General features: G+C 41.8%; 2 protein-coding genes across 4 annotated transcripts in view; one reads left to right on the forward strand and one right to left on the reverse strand.

Annotated features, from left to right (window-relative positions):
• Positions 1 to 14,877, reverse strand: part of TNFRSF13B (TNF receptor superfamily member 13B) — a 33,617-nt gene extending 18,740 nt beyond the window's left edge. The window contains exons 1-2 of one of the 3 annotated variants that reach the window (XM_077892306.1): positions 14,732 to 14,812; positions 12,646 to 12,822 (exon numbers count right to left, since the gene is read on the reverse strand). Coding sequence is in view for 2 of the 3 variants with exons in the window: in XM_077892308.1 (XP_077748434.1) it covers positions 14,732 to 14,792 (61 nt within the window). In the remaining variant the exon portion in view is untranslated. Of the gene's footprint in view, positions 1 to 12,645; positions 12,823 to 14,731 lie in introns of all 3 variants that reach the window. The other 2 variants (XM_077892308.1, XM_077892304.1) reach the window with 2 other exon arrangements.
• Positions 1 to 18,319, forward strand: part of USP22 (ubiquitin specific peptidase 22) — a 93,816-nt gene extending 75,497 nt beyond the window's left edge. Inside the window, exon 14 of the mRNA XM_077892302.1 lies at positions 16,050 to 18,319. The gene's annotated coding sequence lies outside the window, so the exon portion shown is untranslated. The remainder of the gene's footprint in view (positions 1 to 16,049) is intronic.
• The last annotated feature ends 600 nt before the right edge of the window (positions 18,320 to 18,919 follow it).

The following is an 18,919-nucleotide window of genomic DNA, read 5'->3' on the forward strand; positions in this document are numbered from 1 at the left end:
TCTTAGGAAAGACATGAATGTATACATTCCAAAATCTCAGTGAACTCTTAAAGTCTCTAAATTCAAAGAGCCCACACTGAGACACATTGTAATCAAAACGTGGTAACCCAAAGACAGAGAGAAAATTGTAAAACCTACAACAGAGCACAACTTGTCACACACAGGTGATCTTCAATTAAATTAATAGCTACTTACTCCACAGAAACCATGAGACCAGGTGGCAGTGGGATGATATATTTAAACTCCTGAAAGGAAAGATTTGCCAACCAAGAAGTATATATCCAGCAAACTATCCTTCAAGAATGAAGGAGAAATTAAGATATTTCCATATAAACAGAAGCTGAGGGAGTTCATTACCAGTCCATTTCCTGCCCTACAAGGAATGTGAAAGGGAATCTTTTTTGCTGAAATGAAAATATCCTAGACATAAACACAGTCATAAGTATAGATAAGGGATATTGGTAAAGGTAACTACATAGGTAAATATAAAAGCCAGTATTATTGTATTTTTTGTGTGGTTTGTAACTCCTCTGTTTTTTTTCTATATGACTTAATGGACCAATGCATAAAACAATGACTATAAACCTATGTTAATGGGCATAAAATGTATAAAGAGGCAATCTCTGACAATAGCAATATAAATGAGAGGGGACAAAGATATAGAAAGAGAGTGTATATTATTATTGAAACTAAGTTAGTCTTCAAATTAAGTTTTCATAGGTTTAAGATGTTAATTGTAATCCCCAAGATAACCACTAAGAAAGTAACTTTTAAAAATACAAAAGAGGAAATAAAAAGTGAATTAAATGTTACACTACAGGTAATCAACTATATATAAAAAAGGGGAGTAAAGGAGGAATTAAGGAACAAAAAACCTGTAAGACATACAGAAAACAGATAACCGACAGAAGTAAATCCTTTTTTATCAATAATTGTATCAGAGTAAATGGACTAGGGCACCTGGGTAGCATCTGCCTTCAGCTTGGGTCATGATCCTGGAGTGCTGGGATTGAGCCCCACATTGGACTTCCTGCTCAGCGGAAAGCCTGCTTCTCCTTCTCTCTCTGCCCCTCCTCCTGCTTATGCTCTCTCTCTTGTCCATTCTCTCAAATAAATAAATAAAAATCTCAAAAAAGTAAATGGACTAAATTCTCCTATTAAAAGGGAGAAGTTGGGCAGCCCGGGTGGCTCAGCGGTTTAGCGCCGCCTTCAGCCCAGGGCCTGATCCTGGACACCCGGGATCGAGTCCCACATCGGGCTTCCTGCGAGGAGCCTGCTTCTCCCTCTGCCTGTGTCTCTCTGCCTCTCCTTCTCTCTGTGTCTCTCATGAATAAATAAATAAAATCTTTAAAAAAAATAAATAAATAAAAGGGAGAAGTTGCAGATTGTATTAAAAAAATCCATCTATCTGCTGTCTACAACAGACTTTCTTTAGATAAAAAACAACAACAACAACAACAACAAAAAAGAGATTGTAAGTAAAAACAATTAACAAGTATATTCCATGGAAATAATAGCCAAAACAGAGCTGAGGTGGTTATTATTGCCAGACAAAATAGTCCTTAAATCAAAAGAGGTTATAAGAAACACAGGACAAAATATATCAATAAAAAGTTTGATACAGCAAGAAGATTGTAAACATACATGCACCTAACAACAGAGCCCAAAATATGTGAAACAGACACTGACAGAATTGAAGAGAGAAATAGATATTTCTACAATAAATTGGGATATGTCAATATCCCATTTTCAGTAATGGACGCACTAGGCAAAAGATCAATAAGGAATTTGAGGACATAAACAACACTATAAATCAATTACAAATAGCAAATCTATAAACTAGTGACATATAACAGACATATGCAGGACACTATACCCCACAACAGCAGAATAAACATTTTTCTCAACTGTGCATGGAACATTCTCTATGATACACCATATATTAGATCATAGGGGAATCTGGGTGTCTCAATCAATTAGATGTTCAACTCTTGGTTTTGGCTCAGGTCATGCTCTCTGGGTCATTAGATCAAGTCCGAGTGAGGCTCCACACCGGGTGTGGGGCCTGCTTAAGATTCTCTCTCTCTGCCCCCCACTCTCATTTTCTCTTTCTCTTAAAAAAAAGACCATAAATTAGATTACAGAACAAATTATTTTTATTTTTTTTTACAGAACAAATTTTAATAGGTTTTTAAAAACTGAAATCATTCGATGTATCTTTTCTGCTCAAAATGGAATGAAACTAAAAATCAATAACAGAGGAAAACTAGTAAGTTCACAGATATGTGGAAATTGAACAACCTTCTCTTAACCAACTGCTGTATCAAAGCAGAAATCATAAGGAAAATTAGAAAAAATATTGAGATAAGTTAAAATGAAAACACAACTTACCAAAAGTTATGGCATACAGCAAAAGAAATGCTAAGGGGGAAACTTATAGCTGTAAATGTATACACTAAAAAAGAAGAAATTCTCAAATCATAACCTAACTGTACACCATGAGGAAATGAAGAGTGAACTAAACCCAAAGATGGTAGAGGGAAAGAAATAATAAAGATTACAGTAGAGAAAAATAAAATAGAGAACAGAAAAATTGTACTGGAGAAAATCAACAAAACCAAAAGTTGGTTCTTTGAATAGATTAACAAATTGACAAACCTTTAGCCAGATTGACTAAGAAAAAAAAGACTCAAATCACTAAAGTCAGAAATGAAAGTGAGACATGAAAAGATGCTCAGCATCACTTATCATCAGGGAAATGCAAATCAAAACTGCAATGAAATATCACCTTACACCTGTCAGAATGGCTAAAATAAAAAATACAAGAAACAGCAAGTATTGGTGAGGATGTGGAGAAAAAGGAATCCTCTTACACTGTTGGTGAGAATGCAAATTTGTGCAGCCACTGTGGAAAACAATGTGGAGGTTCCTCAAAAAATTGAAAATAAAATTACCTTACAATCCAGGAATTGCCCTACTGGATATTTACAAAGCAAAACAAAACAAAACTCACGGAGCACCTGGGTAGCTCAGTGGTTGGGGGTCTGCCTTCGGCTCAGGTCCTTTGACTCAGGGTCCTGGGATGGAGTCCCCCACTGAGCTCCCTGCAGGGAGCCTGCTTCTTGCTCTGCCTATGTATCTGCCTCTCTCTGTGTGTCTCTCATGAATAAATAAATAAATAAAATCTTTTTTAAAAATACAAAAACGGGCAGCCTAGGTGGCTCAGCGGTTTGGCACAGCCTTCAGCCCAGGGCGTGATCCTGGAGACCCAGGATCGAGTCCCACGTCAGTCTCCATGCATGGAACCTGCTTCTCCCTCTGCCGGTGTCTCTGCCTTTCTCTCTCTCTCTCTCTCTCTCTCATAAATAAATAAAATCTTTAATAAATAAATTAATTAATTAATTAAAAAATACAGAAACACTAATGCAAAGGGATAAATGCACCCCTGTGTTTCTTGCAGTATTATTTACAAGGGCCAAACCATGGAACCCAAGTGTCCATGGATAGACAAATGGATATGTGGTATATATCTACAATTCAATATTCCTCAGCCATAGAGAAGAATGAAATCTTTCCATTTGCAAAGACATGGATGGAGCTAGACAGTATTCTGCTATGTGAAATAAGAGAGTCAGAGAAAGACAAATACCATAAGATTTCACACATGTGGAATTTAAGAAACAAAATAAATGAACAAAAGGGAAAAAAAGAAAGAGACACTGACAACCCAAGAAACAGACTTAACTATGGAGAGCAAATTGATGGTTACCAGAGAGGAGATGGGTGTGTGGAATGAGTGAAATAGGTGATGGAGATTAAAGAGTATACTTACCATGATGAAAATAAAGTGGGGGAAAATGAGATTTAAAAAATGAAAGCAGGAACATTACTACAGATTTTACAGATTATGAGAATACTATGAATAATCATACCACAACAAAGTGGGATTTTTATTTCCCGGAATGCAATAATGGTTGAATACATGAAAATCAATCAGTGTAATACACTATATTAAAAGAGTAAAAAGAAAAACTATATGCTCATCTCAACTGATGCAGATAAATTATTTGACAAAATTCAACACCTTCCCATGATTAAACAAATAAAACAGTAAAGTAGGAATAAAAGAGAATTTCCTCAATATGATAAAAGCCATATATGAAAAACACAGGTGACATCCTACTGAATGGTAAAAGACTGAAAGCTTTTCTCCTAAGATCAGCAACAAGACAAGAATGCCCACATTTACTGCATTGATTGAACATAGTACTGAAAATTCTAGCCAGAGCAATCAGATAAGAAAAAGAAATAAGGTATCCAAATTGGAAAGAAGAAAGTAAAATTATTTCTGTTTACAGATGACATGATCTTATATGTAAAGCCCCTAAAAGTTACACACACACACACACACACACACACACACACACACACCTGTTGGTGTTAACATTACGTTGAAGGATACAAAATCAACATACAAAAAAATATATTTGCAGCAAACAATCCTAAAAGGGAATTTAGAAAATAATTCCATTCACAAAGGCATAAAAAAAAGAATAAAATGCTTAAGAATAAATTTTATCAGGGTAGTAAAAAAGTACACCCTGAAAAACAATAAAACTGCTGAAATTAAGGAAGACCTAAGTAAAGGACATCCTGTGTTCATGGACTGGAAGGCTTGTTAATATGGCAATACTACCCAAAATGATCCACATATTCAATGTGATCCTTAACAAAATTCCAATAACTTCTTTGTACAAATACAAAAATTCATCCTAAAACTTCATATGGAATTTCAAAGGACCCTAAATAGGCCAAAATAACATTGAAGAACAGGAACAGTTGGAGAACTAATACTTCCTGATTTCAAGACTTCCTACAAAGCTAAAGTAAACAGTTAAACAATGTGATACTGAAATAAAGACAGACATACAGACCAGTGGAATGGAATAGAATCCAGAAATAAACTCTCACATAAACAGTCAATTGATTTTCAACAGTCAAATATTTTTCCAAAATATTTCAATGGGGGAAAGGACAGTCTTCAATAAATGGTGCTGAGAAAACCACATGCAAAAGAGTGAAGTTGAACCCTTACCTTATAATATATACAAACATTAATTTAACATGCGTCAAAGACCTTAAGGCTAAAACTATAAAACTTTTGGAAGAAAACACGGGAAAATCTTCATGTATTGAATCTGGCAATGACACTTTTGATACAACTCTTAGATAAACTGGATTTCATCACAATTTAAAACTTCTGTGCATCAAGAGAGTGAAAAAACAGCTCACAGAATGGGAGCAAATATTTGCAAATCATATTTCTGATAAAGGATTAATATACTGAGACTCAAGAACCAAAACCAAAACAAGTCAAGTCAAAACTAAACAAAAGACTTGAATTGGCATTTCCCCCAATGACTTATAAGCATATAAAAATATTCAGTATCATTAGTCATTAGAGAAATTCAAATCAAAACTACAATGAGATACCACTTCATGCTCATTAAAATGGCTCTTATCAAAAAAGGGGAAAATAACAACTGTTGGCAAAAATGTGGAGAAATTGGAGCCCACATGTATTGATTGTGAGAATGCAAAATGCTTCAATCCCTATAGAAAACAATTGATAATTCCTCAAAAAGTTAAATATAGAACTACCATTTGACCCAGCAACTCCACTCCTAGGAAGATATCCAAAGGAACTGAAAGCAGCAACTCAAACAGATACTTGCATACCAACGTTCACAGCAGCATTATTCACAAAAGCTACAAGGTGGAAAACCCACATGTCCATCTCTAGATGAAAGGAAAAGTTAAAAGTGCTATCTACATTGGAATATTATTCGGTTATGAAAATGAGTGAAGTACTGACATGTGCAGCAACATAGATGAACTTTCCAGACATTATACTAAAGGAAATAAACCAGCTACAAAGGGACAAACATAGTATGATTTCACTTACATGAGGTACCTAGAATAGGCAAGTTCATAGAGGCAGAAAGTAGACTAGAGGTTATCTGGGGCTGGGGGGAGGGTAAACTGAGACAATGAAAAATTTTAGGTATAGAGAGTGGTGATGGTTGCAAAACATTATGCGTGTATTTAACGCCACTGACTTGTGCACTTAAAAATACTAAATGGTAAATTTTATTATATATATCTTACCAGAAGGAAGAGGATAGTGGAACAGTGCTCCAAATTTATGATAGAAATGTTTTCAGTCTAGAACACTACATGTTATTAATCAAGTGTGGGGTTGAATAGAGATGTTATGAGAGGTGGGGCACCTGAGTGGTTCAGTTGGTTAAGCATCTGCCATTTGCTCAGGTCATGATCCCAGGGCCCTGGGGTTGAGCCCCAGGATCCCTGTTCAGTGGGGAGTCTGCTTCTCCCTCTCAGTCTGCCCCTCTCCTGCTCATGCTCTCTCACTCTCTCGCTCTCTCTCAAAAAAACATTTTTAAAAAAGATGTTATGAGAAATAAAAAGTCTGAAAACTTTTATCTTCTATCCATGCACCATTTCTTTTCTTTCTAATGGAGGATATGCTCCATCAAATGTAGGGAGTATACAAAACAATGGGGAGTCGGGGAGAAAGACAGGCTCCATCTCAGCAAAGAGGTGAATGTAGAAATTCTCAGAGTGATGATGAATGAAGTCTCTGGGGACAGCTGCCCATGAGCCTAGAGGGAATCCTATCCCAGCTAAAATAAAAGAAAAGAGGGAAAAAAGGTCTCCAATGGAAACATTGAAACAATAGACAAGTGAGTATGTCTGGCCAACTGACAGGCTGGGTTGGTCATGGAGCTGAGGATAAATTACTGATACATGCAGAGAAAACTGAGGCACTATCAACTCCAGGGAAATCATAGTACCTGTATGACTCAGCTGTGAATGAAATCCACATCATAAATGTGTGAGCAACTGTTAATAAATAACTCAAAGACTTTGTATTATGTCCAGCATCAAATAGTTTACTCATTTCTGTGAGCGGAGATAGTCATTCGAACACTGTCAATGAACAATGGCAATACCAGGACTTAAAAGAGAGAAAGGAGAAAAGGAAGAACAAAACCGTAGAGAGTTTTACATGTGTGGGCAAACTGATTAGCTGGTAGCAAAGAGCACAGTCTATCCTTGAATACCTGGGTTGGCTAAGGGGATCCAAAAGAATTTCCTTTATTGATGGATTCTCTGGAAACCCTGGCGGCATCAGAGTGGGCAGATGTGCCAGGCTGTCTGGGCACACTGCTGGTCCTGCCACATCCACTGTGGGTCAGCCTTATTGTCTGCATCAGAGTCATTCACAGTTTCCACTGGTCTAACTAAGCATGGTGCTCTGTGAGACTGGGTGGAGGGGAGGTTGTGTGTATACAGAGGGTGATATAAGAACTGAGTTCTCGTCTTAGAAAGTGGGAAGTTAATTCATAATGTATAAAATTGAAACGTCCAGAACTAGCAGTGTATGTCTGCTAGTATTATATTTTGAGACTCTTCGAGAGTGAGCCCAGTGAAGCCGTCAGGCAGCCATGGCTGGGAACCACTGGACTGTATATCCTGGGTCTAGTGCTTCCTAGCGGTGTGAAGTTGGGTAGAACTTCATCTCCTTGAAACCCAGTGTCCTCATCTGTAAAATAGGAATGTTATTGCTTACTTCATAAGGCCATTATGAGCATTGCATGCATGGCAAGTGCTTTGCCTGCCATGGTACTGTGCAATTAGTAAAAGGTTAACCCCCTGAGCTTTGGCTTTATTAATACTGCCACTCCTTGCAATATAGAGTAATGTGCCGGCCAAGGCCTGGATGTGGGTCAAGGAAGAATAAAAAGGGCCAATCCTGCCACAAGGGCTTAAGACAACTCCATGTCTCTCTCCATGGTGGGGAGAGGGTCCTGTCCCCATGAAAAAGGAGCAGGATGAATGAAAGCCTTGGCTCCTCTTTCTTAATCTTCACAATTTTGCCAAGAATATCTGTCAATGTGACTTGAAAAGAAAGGACAATAAAAGCTTCAAGACAGGAGCAATTTCTCATCCAATATTTGAGTAAACACAACATGAGATGGGAATTTTGAGCTAAGTTCTCATTGGTGGGGTGTGGTCAGGAGGGGATTCCAACATAAAGAGATGGGGTGTGTGTCCTGGAGGAGGTCACAGCCTGACACCTGGGGCGCCCACGGGAGAATTGGGAATGGTCATTGGTGACCTTGCTGTTATTCACATGGCAAAGAAGGAAGAGGAGGTGGAGGAATTGAGGTGGTGAGAGAAGAGGACAAGAGAGGAGGAGACAAAGAAGGAAATAAGAAGGTGGCTTTTTGGGATCTCCGGGTGGCGCAGTGGTTTGGCGCCTGCCTTTGGCCCAGGGCGCGATCCTGGAGACCTGGGATCGAATCCCACGTCGGGCTCCTGGTGCATGGAGCCTGCTTCTCCCTCTGCCTGTGTCTCTGCCTCTCTCACCGTGTGACTATCATAAATAAATAAAAATTAAAAAAAAAAAAGAAGGTGGCTTTTCACTTCAGTTAATTGTATGTGATTTCCTACCAGGCTTTTTTGCAATACTGAACAGCTCTGAGACTGACCCCTGCCAGCCCCCACCCCCACCCCAAACTACCTTCCAGAGATTCTGAGGCTGGTGAGCCCATCACCCCTGTGCTGGATCTAAGTCAGAACTAAACTAGGTCCTGGGAGTACAGTCAAGTAACTTTCTCAGTTTTGTGTTTATAAGAAGGGGACAACCGTCTCTACCCATTATAACTTTTGCCTCTCATTAGGTAGGTCATTTTGAAAATTGATTTGCCACAGTTCAGTGACAGAGAACAAGTGTGAAGGAACAAGTGCCTGTGGTGGGGAAAGCACAGCTCTGGGACACCACTGAATTCCCTTGGGAAAGGGCACGTTGGTTTTCCTTATCTGCAAAATGGAGGTTATAGGCTTTCCTCTGCAGAGAAAGTTCTCTCAAGGACATATACATAACATACATGTAACTGGCCTGAGACTCAGCTGCCAAGTGATAGTTACGTATCTGGTATAAGTGATATAAAATATAATGGATTAATTACAGTCACAGTTATAATCATTTTAGAGTAATATAAAACCATAGAATCATTTATGATGATAGAATATTATTATTAATAATAATGATAGCATCATCAAAGCAGCTCTCCAGGACTGAGAACTGCTCCCACCATCTCATGCTCCCACCATCTCAATTTGTGGCTTAAGCATCATAATTTTCTAGAAACACTTGCCCGCAGAGCTGCCTTGTCCTCTAGCCTCTCCTTCTGAGCTGTTACATGTGCCTTCCTGGATGACCATGTGGCCTGAGCATGTCTACCTGGTGGTATTTCTGGTTTTGTACTTTACGTTTGAGGGTGTAGCCATTCTGTCTCCTTACACTGTCTCATTCATCTCTGAATCTGGTGCCTTCCAAAATACCGGGACATAGCAGGTCTTTAATAAATGCTCGTAAATGACCTGACACATCGTTGTCCTCCGTAAAGACTTGTGGAATGAAAAGCGGTCTCCATTTTTGAGTTATAGACAGCTGGGCTGGGACATATTTAAGTTTTACTCTGCCCCCTCCTCTGCCTGCATTTCCTTCATGCAAGTAGACTCAGGGCAGAGGTGTCCTGGTGTGGGGAGAGGGGAAAGCAAAAATCCTGGCTTTTGCTTTTAATACTTAGGGGAGAGGTTTCTTGGCAGAGACGAGGTAACTGGGGCCAGAAACCAGGAAGCACAGGAAATAATTTCCCCTATATTAAAAAAAAAAAAAGGCAAATAGCCCAATCAAAGAGAAAATAAAATTTCTCACACTTTCAAGTGTGAGAAAGAATAAAATTACAAAAAGTTCTAGAGAAAAAATGATCTGATATTTCTTTGTAACCTTGGAGTATGAGAGGCCTAACTGTGACCCCATATCCAAAATCTGTAAAGACTCATAAACTATACTACAGAAAAAAAGCCCCTAAATGTGGCAAAAAATGCCTTCAAAGAAGTCTAAAGGGAAATGAAAAATGAGAACAATACATTGCAGTTCATATCTATAAACAGAAGGGAAAAGGCCAGCTACTCAATAGAAAATTGAGCAAACACAATGAATAGACAGTTCTTAGACAGAGAAAAACATCATAAAGATGTCTGGTCTCATTCCTAAGAGATGGGTGAACTCAAACTATGTTGATACTATCTTCCCTCTAATAGACCTAAAAATCCAGAAGCTTAATAACACCTTCTATTAGCAGAGTAATGAGGAAACTGGCACATTCATTCACTCTGAAAGGGGAGGAAATAGGGATAACCCTCGTGGAGGGCAAGCTGACAACATTTGTCAAAATTACTGATGCATTGATCAGTGAGTGATACAGTGATTAAACCCTGGGATTTATCCCAGAGTGTGAAATGATAAATTCTTTGCAGCAGTGTTTGTGATAGCAGAAGATTGGTGAAACCTCAAACGGCCATCAATAGAGGACCGATAAGTAAACTATAGTATGCTTATATATGGGACTATTGTGCATCTATAAAAAAAAGAATTAGGAAGCTCTTTATATATTTCTATGGACAGAGCTCCAAGGTATATTATGTGGAAAAGCAAAAATAAAAACAAACAGGTACATAACAGTATGGCTCATTGAGACCCCTCCTGCCTTCCTTCCCTCCCTCCCTCCTTCCTTTTTTGCAAAAAGGGGGAAATTCAAATCTGTAAGTGTTGGCATATTCACAAAGAAACACTATAAAGAAACTTAAGAAACAAACAAACAAAAAAAGGTGTTTTAAATAAAATTCTTAGGAATAAATTTTTAAAAAGTGCAAAACTTGTACATTGAAAACTATAAAACCTTGTTAATAGAAATCTTAAAAGACCTAAACAAATGGAGAGACATCCCATGTTCATGGATTAAAGACTTAATATTGTTAAGATGGCAATATTCCCCAAATTTTTCTATAGAGTCAATGCAATCCTAGTAAAAAATCCCAGCTGGCTTTTCTGCAGAGTTTGACAAGCTGATCCTAAAATCATATGGAAATGCAAGAGACTCAGAAGAGCCAAAACAATCTCAAAAAAGAAAAACATAGTTGGAAGACTCACACTTTTCCATTTTAAAATTGACTATAAAGTAATAGTAAATAAGACAGTGTATTACTGGCATAAAGATAAGCATAGACAAATGGAATAGAACTCAGAGTTCACAAATAAAGCCCAATATTTATAGTCAATTGAAGTTCAATAAGGATACCAAGACAATTCAATGGGAGAAAGGATCGTCTTTTCAACAAATAGTGCTGAGACAACAGGATAGCCATGTGTAGAAGAAAAAATTTGGACTCCTACCTATACAAAAGTTAACTCGCAGTGATCATAGATCTAAATGTAAGAGCTAAAATGACAAATTTAGATGAAAACAGGAGTTTCTTCATGACTTGGGGTTAGGAATGACACCAAATGCATAAGTGACAACAGAGAAGATTAAGAAATTAGACTTCATCAAAATTAAATACATTTGTGTTTCACAGAATACTATCAAGAAAATAAAAGGACAATCCACAGACTGGGAGGATATATTTGCAAACCATATATATGTTAAGGGATCCAGAATGTATAAAGAATGCTTATAACTGAATATCGAAAAAACAATCCAATTTAAAAATAGGTTAAGGAATTAGACATCTTCCCAAAAAGATATGTGAATGGCTAATAAGAGCATGAAAAGATGCTCAACATCATTGGTCATTAGGGAAATGCAAATCAAAAGCACACTGAGATACCTACTAAGATGGCTATAATGAAAATGAAGGATAATGACAAGTGTTTGTGAAGATGTGGAGAAATTGGAATCCTCATATGTGAAACAAGATTATCAAATGGTACAGCTACTGCAGAGAACAGTTTGGTGGTTCCTCAAAATGTTAAGCATAGAATTAACATAAGACCCAAAATTCCACTCCCAAGAGAAATGAAAACATGTCCATCCAAATGCTTGACAGATATTCATGGCACCATCATTCATAATAGCCCCAAAGTAGAAACAACACAAATGTCCATCAACTGATGAATGAATATATAAAATGTGCTATACCCATTAAATGGAATATTATTTGGCCATAAAAATGAGCAAAGTGCTGATAGATGCTACAACATGAAAGAACCTTAAAAACATCATGCTAAGAGGAAGAAGGTAGTTTGCAAAACACCGCATTTGATTTTTATAAAATTGTCCAAAGCAGGCAAATCTAGAGGCGCGTGGGTGGCTGACTCTTGATTTCAGCTCATGATCTCAAGGTCCTGGGCCCAAGCCCTGCATCGAGCTCCATGCTCAGCAGGGAATCTGCTTGGGATTCTCCTCCCTCTCACTCTGCCCCTCCCTCCACATTATAAACAAACAAAACAAAAACACAAGAAGATCTTTAGAGATAGAAAGCAGATTAGTCTTAGCTTAAGGCCAGGGGTAGGGGGAATGAAGTGTGTGGAAATGTTCTAAAATTAGATCATAGCGATGATTGCACAACTCTGTAAATATACTAAATGTGACATTGACGTGTACACTTTTATGACACGTAAATTATATGTCAGCAAATCTGTTTATTCCCAGAGAGGCAGGAACTGGGAAGGTAAGGACACTGAGGGAAGGAAGATTTCATATTATATACCTTTTTATATTTTCTGGGCTTCCAATGTAGACATGGAGAGCTTCCAAGACATTAATGATCGGAAGCCACCGAGCCGTGAGATCTGACGGGACATAGTTCCCAACTGGCCTGACGGCAGACACCCAACGGACCGGAGGGCACCGTATCTGCTCCCCACTCCTCCACCACCATCTGCATCTACATAAAATTCAAGAATCATTGTCCAGCCCCAAAGAGGGGCAGGAAAATCCTAAGACTGACACTGGCCAGGCATAATGGAAGCTTGAGAAAGTTCTGTTGCCATGTAGGGAAGAAGGGAAGAAGTCCTCTTGCACGCCTGCTTTTGCGGACCAGGCTCACACCCCCCACCTCCTGCACCTTGCACCCTGACCGGACAGCAGCCAGGAGGGATGACTGTGGGGCCTCTGCCTGGGAGTCCTCATGTGCTTGGCTTAATAGTTTCCATACCAAGAAGGACCTCTGTGGTCAACTTAGTTGGAAAAATGCCGGATTAAAGAAAGTTAAAGCTCTTTTAACTGCAGCCCCTCTCTCAACCTTTGACTCCTCAAGAGGGGTTCTGGCAGGGGGCAAAGCCCTTTTGGGGTTTTGGGGGACACCTGGTGGGGCAGAGGCTCCTCTTCATTGTAAAGCCGAGGAAACAGCCTGGCGAGGTGCAGAACCCTCCCAAGGTCACCCAGTGAGCCCGTGAACACCGGGAGCTAGGACTCCAGGCCAAGGCTGATTCTGCTATACTCGGCAGCCACGCTCGGTGCCCGGTCACAGTTCCGACCGAGTCCCGGCCTGTGGTCCTGGGGGCCTGGGCAGTTTCACCCTGAGTCAAGGGGGCCTCTGGTCTTGACTCTGAGCCCTTAGCTGGGGATATGTCTGAGGCCATGGTCACTGGATGAAGAAAGGAATCAGAGACTGACTCGTGGGGGACAGAGCAGCAGCCGGCAATGTGGGATCCCGGGCTGGGCCACCCAGGGCCCTGACAGCCCCTCTCATGTTTAGCCTTGGGTCCCCTCTGCACAGTGATGGACTTGGACTCATCTACTCCAGCAACCTGAGCTTCCTGGATTGTGCCTTCAAATGAATCTTTAAAACTCTCATAAAAATTCTACAGGCTAAGTAATCCAGGGTCTTCAATAAATATATAGCAGGGGGAAGAAAGGAGAGCAAATGGGGACTGTTCTAGATTAAAATATGTAATCAAAGGTATAACGTGGGTTGTGTTCAGATCCTGATTTGATCAAATCAGTTGGAAAAGACATTGATAAGACAGTTGGGAAGTCTTGACACTGACTGTTTATTTGGTAATACTAGGGGATCATTCTTTTTTTAGTTGGTCAGGGCATGATGGTTAGTTTTTTGACCTTTAAAGAGTTTTTTTAGAGATTAATGCTAAGGTACCCATGAATCAAACAATATGAAATTGGTTATTAGCTCTAAACTGATCCAGTGGGGCTGGAGGGGGAACATGGCAAGCACAGAAAATGTAAGGCCGGCCCTGTGTCGATAATTGCCAAAGCTGGGGGATGTATGCAGAAAGTGCATTAAACTCTCCTCTCCGCTTTGGCATTGACTTCAAAATAAAATACTTTTTAAAAAAATATTTATTTATTTATGATAGACATAGAGAGAAAGAGAGAGAGAGAGAGAGGCAGAGAGAGAAGCAGGCTCCATGCAGGGAGCCCGACGTGGGACTCGATCCCAGGACTTCAGGATCGCGCCCTGGGCCAAAGGCAGGCGCCAAACCGCTGAGCCACCCAGGGATCCCAAAATAAAATACTTTTAAACGCTCGGACCAACCTGGCTCAGGTGCCCTGACCAGCTTAGGAGTGGGGTTGGGGTTGTCTCAGACGGGACTCCCACCTATGTCCTGACCCTCCATCTTCCCGGCTCCTCTCCTGGAATGCGAGGTACAGATCCCCTAAAGCTCCCAGACTTGGGGCTCTCTACGTGCAGAGGCTTGGGGTGACCCCCAGACTGCTCGAGCTTACCCGTCTGCTGTGGGTGCTGTGCCCATCAAACCCCATTGAAGCTTGTGCCCCGGCCAAGCCCTCCTCACCCCCACTCCCCCCCACTGGCCGCCTCCCCGACTACTCACTCCACTCCTCCTGGCCCGTCCGAGTCCGGCTGCCTCGCCTGCTCTGGCCCAAGCCACGCATTACTCAGGACGTTTATTATTAGCCTTAGATTTGATTAGTGCCTGAGCTGCACTTCCTGGGTTTTCCCCCCCCAACCTGTAGGATGTAAATCAGCGGCACCCCCACCCGCCCCTGCACCTGCGTGTTAGGAGCCGAGGTGGGCGGCCTGCGCCTACTCCGGAGTCCCCACCGGTGCTGTCTGCAGAGCCCCCACCACACACCGCCCGTCAGCACCCACAGAGCAAGGGAAAGGTTGGATTGGCTTTGGGATGAGATGGAAACTGGTATGACCCCAATCTGGCCCCAACCCACCCCTTGGATGTATCACACGCTCCAGGCTGCAGCCAGAGTGACCCAGGTCTCCAGCCTCCAGACAAGAGGCTTCCCAGGCCCTTCCCTCTTCTTGACAACCACTTCCTATTTCATTGCTTGGTCATCTCTTCTTGATCTGCCTTCAGGCTCAGCCGAGGGGCCACCTCCTCCAGGAAGCTGTCCCTGACTGTCCCAGACCAGGTTAAATGCCCATTCTCTGTGTTTCCTAAGCCCTATCAAAGTACTCGAGAGGCTGACATCAGAGCAGGACACCCTGGATTTGAATCTCAGCTTGGCCTCTGTGCCTCCATTTTCTCTTCTCATGAGTAAGTATAACGATAATACCTGCTCACAGTTAGCAGAAGGAAAGGAGAATGAAAGGAGTTACCCAGTTAAATCCTTAGCAGAAGTTATTGGCACATGGTAAGTTCTCAATAAACGATGAGGATCAGCGCCATAGCCCCCTTCCCACTATGGGAACTTGTTTTCCATGCCTTCCCAACTCCCCTGAAACCTCCACGGGATTAAGACTGGATTGAGACAGATTTAGAAGCCCATGGCATTGAGGAAGGAAACCTTGAAGGATCGGGTAGGTGGAGGGGAAGTGGGATGACATCCAGGGAGGAGTTACGGCAGGAGTGAGGGTGGAAAGGAGGGGAACAAAAGGCTGACCCGGATGATAGTGAACACAACCGGAGAGGAAATAGGGCTGGTAACCTAAAAACTGCTCAATCTCATGATCAAAGCGACACAAACAATGAAAAACGGATTTTCATCCACCAGGTTGGCACAATCTTCGAACTTGATAACAGGGAGATATGGGGGGTACCTAGGGAGATGCGATCTCTTGCCCTGCCAGAGGGAGGCTGTTGTTACTACCATTTTGGAGGGCAACCTGCCGGGTGCATTAAACTGTACAACATACACCTAACTCACAACCCCGACATTCTTCCCCGTGTACCACAGGTGCACAAGGATGTTCGCAGAGGCGTGGTTAATAATAGGGAGCATCTGGAAGCAACGTCCATGTCGATCCAGCGGAGGATGGCCGAGTGAGGTACACAGGTCACAACCAGGAATATTATGCAAAGGTTACAAAGAAGGGTTACAAGAAGGTTACAAAGATCAGTCTGGATCTGTAAGCAGTGACATGGAATGACTGTCAAGACAAACCATGATACCTTTTAGTAGAATAAAATCACAAATCGCATTTTCAGTGACACCATACATACGAACGTGATGCAGACAGACGACATCTGACAAGATGAGCATGGTGACAATGGTTGCCTCTGGGTAGGACAAGAGGGGACCAGATTTGGGGGTGATGGTCAAGAGGGACTTTAGCCCTACTTGTAATTTCTTAATGTTTACACAGAGAAGATACATCTGTATTACTTGTGCCAACAGCTAGGCAGGCGGGGTGGATTCGAGAGCCAGAGGCAATCATGGGTTCTGTTGCCAGGAACTTTCTGCCTGTGGAATCAGGGCAAGCCCAGAGTCACTGTTGGATGCCCTCAGTGCACTTCCCCCTTATCTTCTTCCCCGGAGCTGGGGCTCTCAGCACCTCACAGAGCAGCTGGCTCACAGGGGGTTAGTTCTGACCGTTGGAAAGCTGTCTCCATCTATTGAGCGGACTGTACCTTCCAGAAGCAGACCTGCTGGACTGACTGCTGGTCTCTGGAACCACACACATTGCCTTGCTCAATGAGATAGCACTTTTGAGTTTTAAAGCCAACAAAACAAAAGTTACACGTGAAACAAAAGTCAAACAGAATCAGATCTGACTCCCGGGGAGGCCAAGAACGGGATGGCAGGGTTTCCTAATGTCTCATTGCTGATCACAGCTTGCTAATGCTTTTGCTGGAACAGTCTTTACAAATAATGGATCTTCTTTGCTTTCTATTTTCTTCATTTAAAAGTGCAATTTACGTGCAGTGAAATGCAAGAATTTGAAGTGTGCAGGTCAGTGAATAGTTTACAGATGTGCATACCCAGGTAATGCTACCCAGATCAAGACTGAGAACACTTGGGGCCCCCAGAAGCCCCCCTCCCTGCCTCTCCCAGCAGCCACCACATCACCCCAGAATCGCCCTCATTCTGACCTCTGTCCCCACAGATTCATGTTGTCTGTTCCTGACCGTATAAACAGGAACCTACAGATGGGATTATCCACTTCTTTCTTCTGGCTCCTTTCCGTTGTTATTAGATTTTATTAAACCAGACAGAGCAAAGCTGTGGGACATTTTGGCGGGGGGGCTTGCTTAGCCTCTGCGAGCCTCATTTTCTCCTGATCCAATGGATGAACGTTAAGCTCAAACAGGACAGCCCAGACCAAAGCATGTGTGATCTGTCCCCACCAGTGCCACACAATTGCAAGGAATTTTATTATTGTGGTACTGAGCTCAAATTTCATGACCTATGAAAATAGATTCCCTTCCTCCCTGGGCTCCCTCAGAACAGGTGCTGGAGGTTTCTGAACATCATTCTGAAACCAGCCCTCTCCGAGAGCTGTCTCCCCCAGGGGGGGACGCGGGATTCTAATTTTAAGTCCCCACATTTAAAGGGGACAGAAGAGTTCTGGGACCCAGAGTGAAGGCACCTTGTATACCTCCAGGTTTGGGAGCTGATTCATTCAAATAGGGTCACCTAAACAGTTAAAATGAGCATATGGTAAAGAAAAATTCAGTGTGAAAGGGACTATAGCAAAAAAGAAATTTTTCTCCTATCTAGATACTCTAGATGGCCCCTTTCCCTGTTCAAAGGTGGCAACTGTGACCAGATCTGGTTCACACAGGCTTCCGGCCAAGCCTTGACATTTACATGCATGCACACGTCGATAGATGATAGATTTTGCCCCATCCCCTCCACCCCCATACACAGTTTTTACACAATTACTTGTGCATACGGATTCAACACATTGTAAACATCTGGCTTTTTTTTTCACCCAATATATTCTATCAAGCTTTATCTTTTTATTTTTTTTAAGATTTTATTTATTTATTCATGAGACACACACACAGAGAGACAGAGACAGAGAGAGAGAGAGAGAGAGAGAGAGGTAGAGACACAGGCAGAGGAGAAGCAGGCTCCATGCAGGGAGCCCGAAGTGGGACTCGATCCTAGGTCTCCAGGATCAGGCCCTGGACTGAAGGCAGCACTAAACCGCTGAGCCACCCCAGCAGCCCAAACCTTATCTTTTTAAAGGAGTTCTTTAAAATGCCTATTACAAAGAATAACAATAGTGAGCATTTACGTAGCACTCACCATGTTCCAGGCACTATTTTAAACCCCTTACATATATTCATTTAATATATATTTTATCTCTGTGTCTCATCTAATGGCTTGAATTCCCTAAGTGGATTATTTGGTCAAAGGAGACGTCACATTGATCAATATTTTCTTTTTATTTTTTTAAAGATTTTATTTATTTATTCATAGAGACACACACAGAGAGAGAGGGAGAGAGGCAGAGACACAGGCAGAGGGAGAAGCAGGCTCCATGCAGGGAGCCCGACATGGGACTCGATCCCGGTTCTCCGGGATCACGCCTGGACTGAAGGCGGCGCTAAGCCACTGAGCGACCCGGGCTGCCCATGATCAATATTTTCCAACAGGACTGTTCCACTCTACACAAGCACGGCGGCGATATTTTGGGCCTGAGAACTCCTGCCCAGCGGTGTCGTGGTCTCTCTGAGGCAGTGGGGATTTGTCTGGTGAGCAGCACCCTGGCACCTGCCAACCCCCCACCCCAGGCCCTTTTGAGGCCATGCTGTGGAACCTTCTCTGAGAGTCCTAGAGGTAAGACAAAAGCAAGAGTATCCAAAAAAGGGCATTTC

Source organism: Canis aureus, chromosome 3, assembly GCF_053574225.1.
Source record: "Canis aureus isolate CA01 chromosome 3, VMU_Caureus_v.1.0, whole genome shotgun sequence".
In the NCBI taxonomy this organism is placed as follows: Eukaryota; Metazoa; Chordata; class Mammalia; order Carnivora; family Canidae; genus Canis; species Canis aureus.